Raw genomic sequence first — 5,336 nt, 5'->3', positions numbered from 1 at the left:
TAAAAGATATATTCTAACTGAACTATGCAGGATATACTATAGTTGATTCCGGGACCCTGAGATACTAAACCTTCAAACCTTCCTGAACCTTCAAACCTATCCAAGGATACAAATCAGGGATACAGGTTCCTCTCCTTCGAGTCCAGTATTAAATTTTGGACCTTGATCCATATTCTTGATTTAGCAATAAAACTCTTAAAAAACAAAACAATAAATAAAACGAGATGATGCAAGTAAGCGAAATTTTATCCTTGAGTAGTTGCAATATTAGACAGAATTACAATTAGAATCGTAGTTCTTCTTATGATAGGTTTATAAGCCCTATGAAAGTTTTTGCTCCCCTATAATAAAACCTCTTTGCGCTAAACCATAACACTTTGAGTATTCTACACTGATTAATGTATAGGGTTGCCTTCGGTTTATATAAATACTTGTTTGACCTTCTACTATAGAGTCAGGGGAGGGGGGGGGGGTTGAACCCCTTTCCTTAACATTTTGGACCAATTAGTTCATTACAATCAATACTGTAGCTATTGTACTTCAATTTATTACATTTTTGAGATTGCGTTTAAAAATTGTTGTAACTTGAATATTTTTATATTTGTTCAATATCTTCTGTTTTAAGCTTGACTGTCTCTGAAAGATTAATAACGCTCATATTTAACGCAAAAAGGTTCAATAATGTCAGTTAAATTTGAAGGATTAAGTTTCTTTATTAAATATTGTTTAAAAAGTCTTCCTTTGTTCCCCCCCTCCCCCTCCCCTTGCTCTGTTTCAAAGAATCCTTGAAAATTTCTTCTTCAAAGTTTGAATTGAATTTGAATTGATTAAAACTTTAAGAAAAAGAGGTTTAATCCTTGATAATATATACTCGCCTCATTTACACTAAATCTAAGGAGAAAAAGTGAGAAAAATATCAATTTAGAATAACATTTTATTTGTTATTGTGCTAAGTCTCACGACTTCAAGAAAGCGGATGAAATTTCAAGAGTGCTTAAATTCCCTTAGGTTATTTTTCTGCCTTGGCCAATAGCCCTGCCTTGGTCGGTTTCAGGCAGTTGTATGGTAATCCTGGCTTGTTTAATTTCAGGCAGTTGTACGGTAGTCCAGGCTTGTTCAATTTCAGGCAGTTGTACGGTAATCCTGGCTTGTTTAGTTTAAGGCAGTTGTACGGTAGTCCTGGCTTGTTCAANCCCCCCCCCCTGCTGTTACATCTTTTATAAACAGAGAAGCATTTGTGTATAGCATCTGTTCGTTTATAAACTTTCAATAAAGAATCTATTGAGCGCATAATAACCTCTCCTATTGCAAGGTCACCCCCGCCCCCCCTCCTCTAATAATAAATAATGTAACTGATAATATTGTCCGCCGAGTCCGCCTGTGTATGTGTGGAAACGGTTTTAACGTTGTTTTATTGCAGAGCTTGGTTTGCTTGAACGGGGATGTGATACGGCGGGAGACGATATCTGCGATGCCAGCAGGAAACGCCAAGTTCCTCATGGACAGCGTTTTCGAGCTGGCGCAGAGGATCAACAGATTTAGGCTCTCAGATGCCGAGATCGGTCTCTTCTGTTCCGTCGTCATTATTACAGCAGGTATAGTTACTATAAGTTAGATATTTATAAACACACACGGAAATTCCTCTTAATATCTGAAAAATGAATTATTCTATTTAAATTTCAACATTTTTTAACTCTGTATTTTGATTAGATCGTCCTGGTTTGCGGAACCCGGAGCTGGTTGGAAAAATGCAGAGTAAGCTGAAGAATGTTCTCCAGAATATCTTGGTTCCCCAGCATCCACAGAACACAACCATGTTCTCCGAGCTCCTCACCATCATTCACGACCTCAGGACCCTCAACACACTTCATACAGAGAAATTCCTACATCAGGCCAAAGCTACGAGGGACGAGGTCCACGCCGCCACCTCTCCCCAGTCCAACCACTCCCAGGTCATGTACGATAGGGACTGGGAGGACAACAACATGGACCAGGACTCTACGGGGTCCAGGAGTCCACAGTCATCAGATAGTCCCGCTACCAGTCACTCTTTCAGTATGGAGGACCTGAGAAGGTCTCCAATGGGTTCAGTCTCGAGCAGTGAGTCCCTTGGGAACTCAGAACCCTTCAGTAAACTTTCTGTAAATGATTTAAAGATCCATGGTGTTGGATCCGTCCTGCTAAACGCACTTACCTCTCCGGCCCTGTCCCAGGTCGGAGGGAACAGGAAAAGAGAAATGTCCAGGTTGAGTGAAACCGGAGCCAGATCTCACGGTGAACTCGGAACCAGCTCCGGAGAACAGAAATGTCCGTTTAACACGAGAAAACTGGATTCTCCAAGTGATTCCGGAATTGATTCACCAAAGGCACAAGGTTCACAAAGTACAAACACGAGCGTATGCTCCAGCCCTCGCTCCAGTATGGAGGAAGCCCAGGGTGGAGAGGAGGAGAGACATGAATCCTTGGAGGAGCAGCATCCACTGCTTAAACGTGCTCTACAGCAACCTCCACAGCCCTTTAACATGGGTGGAGTATCCATGTTTCAGGACGAGGTATATAAACCACACAAAAAGTTCAGACATAGTGGAAGACGGGACGGAGATGAACCCACCTCATCAACTCAGGACTCATCTTCTCCTGGTCCTAGTCTAGTACACACACACAGCATCCTTGCTACACAGTTGGCGGCTCCGCCCTCCTTTAGTCAGACCAGGAGGTCCCCGCCCCCACAGTCTCTACTTGCTTCTACCCTGAGTAGACCCGTCTCGGTTGCGCGAGCGAAGCGGGACGAGGAACGAAGCGAACTTCTGGCAAACCTGATTCTTGACAGTGGAAGATACAGACCTGGGAAATCACAGTCTTTGTTAATGTGCGCACCTCTACCTGCGCACACAAACATTCCTGAACTTTGGGGAGCGCAGTCGACCAGTCGACATATACCTGTCCCTGTAGCTCCCTCCCAACCTTCATCCTCTACCCTGGCCTCTCCTAGACCAGCCTCAAGACCAATAGAAGCACAGAAATCCTCCCAACTAAGGTCTGCCCTGACAGACTCTCAACCTCTAAACCTCTCGGTTCGAACTCCTCCTCCTCCTCCCTCCAACAGCATACCGGCAGAACGCGCTTAATTCAAATCACAAATGTGTGCATACAGATTTTAAATGACTTTATGCGCTCAGCGCTCTATTTATTCAACCAGAAATACGATCCTTAAATGTTTCCAAGTGATTGGCGTCTATATATATTTCTTTAGTGTCTACTATCCTTACCTGGAGGCCGGTAGATATTCAGCCTCTTCTCCTCATAACTTGGGCTATTACTCATTTCATAGAGGCATTAGAGTTGACCCCTCCTAGCCATAGCGCTGGGTGTCGGTCAACCAACCTTACTGTACAGGATTCAAATTGTAAATAGGTTTACTAGGTGTACAAACACTACATACATATAGGCAAATATCAGCCGTACTCGAGTCATTTGGAGCGGTGCAATAATACCCCCCCCCCCCATCCCACCCACCCTCCATAAAATTGTGATACCAATACAAAACCAATTCTACAAGCTCGGCATTTACAGATGTAGCGACAGATATGTATTAAAAACCACATCAGTCTTAAAAATGCAAATTCGGACCCTCTCTTGATAAAAAATTTATTTTTTCAAAAATCTGTAATCTGATAAAACCATGGAGCAAATGTTTAAAATCCTATTTGATGAAATTAGTATGTATTTACTGGCTCACTGTTGTAAGATGTTATATTACCAAAAAACCGTAATAAATTCAACATTAGAAGTCACTTGAAAAATCTCTTCTCTTAGAAATATTAGTTTTGTTCCCGGTGTCATGTTTTTTCTCTTCAGTTTTCAAACCAGAGTAAGTAAAATTTTCAAACATAATTAGAGTTGAGATTTTTGGGTGATGATTTAGATCTCCTTGTCTAGTTATCTATCTCTCCTACAAAGTTCAGGACTCAGGTTTAGATATTGAGTTCTGGTCAGTGCTGAACTTAGATCTGGAGCTTAAGATAAAAATTAGACCTAGAACTCCAATTCTTAATGCAAAACTTAGACCTAGAACTTTAACATTTGTTAAGTAAAGATCTAGGATGGAACTGAACCTATATCTAGGATGGAACTAAACCTATATCTAGGATGGAACTAAACCTAGATCTAGGATTAAACTTAACCTTGATCTAGGATGGAACTAACCCTAGATCTAGGATGGAACTGAACCTAAGTCTAGGATAGAACTGAACCTAAATATAGGATGGAACTGAATCTATATCAAGAATTAAACTGAACCAATATCTAGGATGTAACTAAACCTATATCTAGAATTGAACTAAACCTATATCTAGGATGGAACTAAACCTAGATCTAGGATTAAACTTAACCTTGATCTAGGATGGAACTAAACTTATATCTAGGATGGAACTGAACCTAAATCTAGGATGAAACTGAACCTAAATATAGGATGGAACTGAACCTATATCAAGAATTAAACTGAACCAATATCTATGATGGAACTAAACCTATAACTAGAATTGAACTAAACCTATATCTAGGTTAGAACTAAACCTATATCTAGGATGGAACTAAACCTAGATCTAGGATTAAACTCAACCTTGATCTAGGATGGAACTAAACCTATATCTAGGATGGAACTAAACCTAGATCTAGGATGGAACTGAACCTATATCTAGTATTGAACTGAACCTATATCTAGGATGGAACTAAACCTAGATCTAGGATGAAACTAAACCTTGATCTATGGTTGAACTAAACCTGAACCTGAACCCGAGAGCGGAGAAGTGTGCATGAAGTGTATTTGTAAGCTTGAGAGTTGGATCTATGAACCTGTCAGTTAAATAAATGTGACTAAAGTTGAAACTAGTTTACTTCAAACTTGGGTTAGTTTCTCGATCTATACAATGCAGAAGGACATATAAAACTTTGGAATAAGAAGACGAAAAGAAAATAATTTTAATGTTTATTTGTTGTTTTACCAATATACGTCCTCTAATAAGATGAAATGGGGGTGTGAACACTACACAATTACTGTGTCCCTGTGTTCATTGGACTAATACATATCCTAACTCGAGTCTAACATTCGTGTACCTATTCCACAGTTTTATGGGTTCTGTAGTGTGTTTGAATAAACATGAGAACTGAGTGAGGAGTTTAAACTCGTCTTTGATAAATGAAGAATAAAGTTTACATGTAAAAGTAAAATATATGCGGCTCATGAACCTCCCAAAATGTGATCTACCATTCATTGGAGGGGCATTGAGCCTTTGCCACAAACTCTGATTTTCAAATCCCGATATATATTTCAAACT

At 40.0% G+C, this 5,336-nt stretch overlaps 1 protein-coding gene across 1 annotated transcript in view; it reads left to right on the top strand.

The window, feature by feature from the left end:
• LOC111699363 (nuclear hormone receptor E75) overlaps window positions 1-4,887 on the top strand; it is a 15,081-nt gene extending 10,194 nt beyond the window's left edge. The window contains exons 5-6 of the mRNA XM_023470032.1: window positions 1,421-1,595; window positions 1,711-4,887. Coding sequence (XP_023325800.1) covers window positions 1,421-1,595; window positions 1,711-3,128 — 1,593 coding nt within the window. The 3' untranslated portion in view covers window positions 3,129-4,887. The remainder of the gene's footprint in view (window positions 1-1,420; window positions 1,596-1,710) is intronic.
• The last annotated feature ends 449 nt before the right edge of the window (window positions 4,888-5,336 follow it).

This window comes from Eurytemora carolleeae, unplaced genomic scaffold (assembly GCF_000591075.1).
Source record: "Eurytemora carolleeae unplaced genomic scaffold, Eaff_2.0 scaffold356, whole genome shotgun sequence".
In the NCBI taxonomy this organism is placed as follows: domain Eukaryota; kingdom Metazoa; phylum Arthropoda; class Copepoda; order Calanoida; family Temoridae; genus Eurytemora; species Eurytemora carolleeae.
The sequence above is the reverse complement of the archived record's forward strand: the minus strand, read 5'-3'. Positions and strand labels throughout refer to the sequence as shown.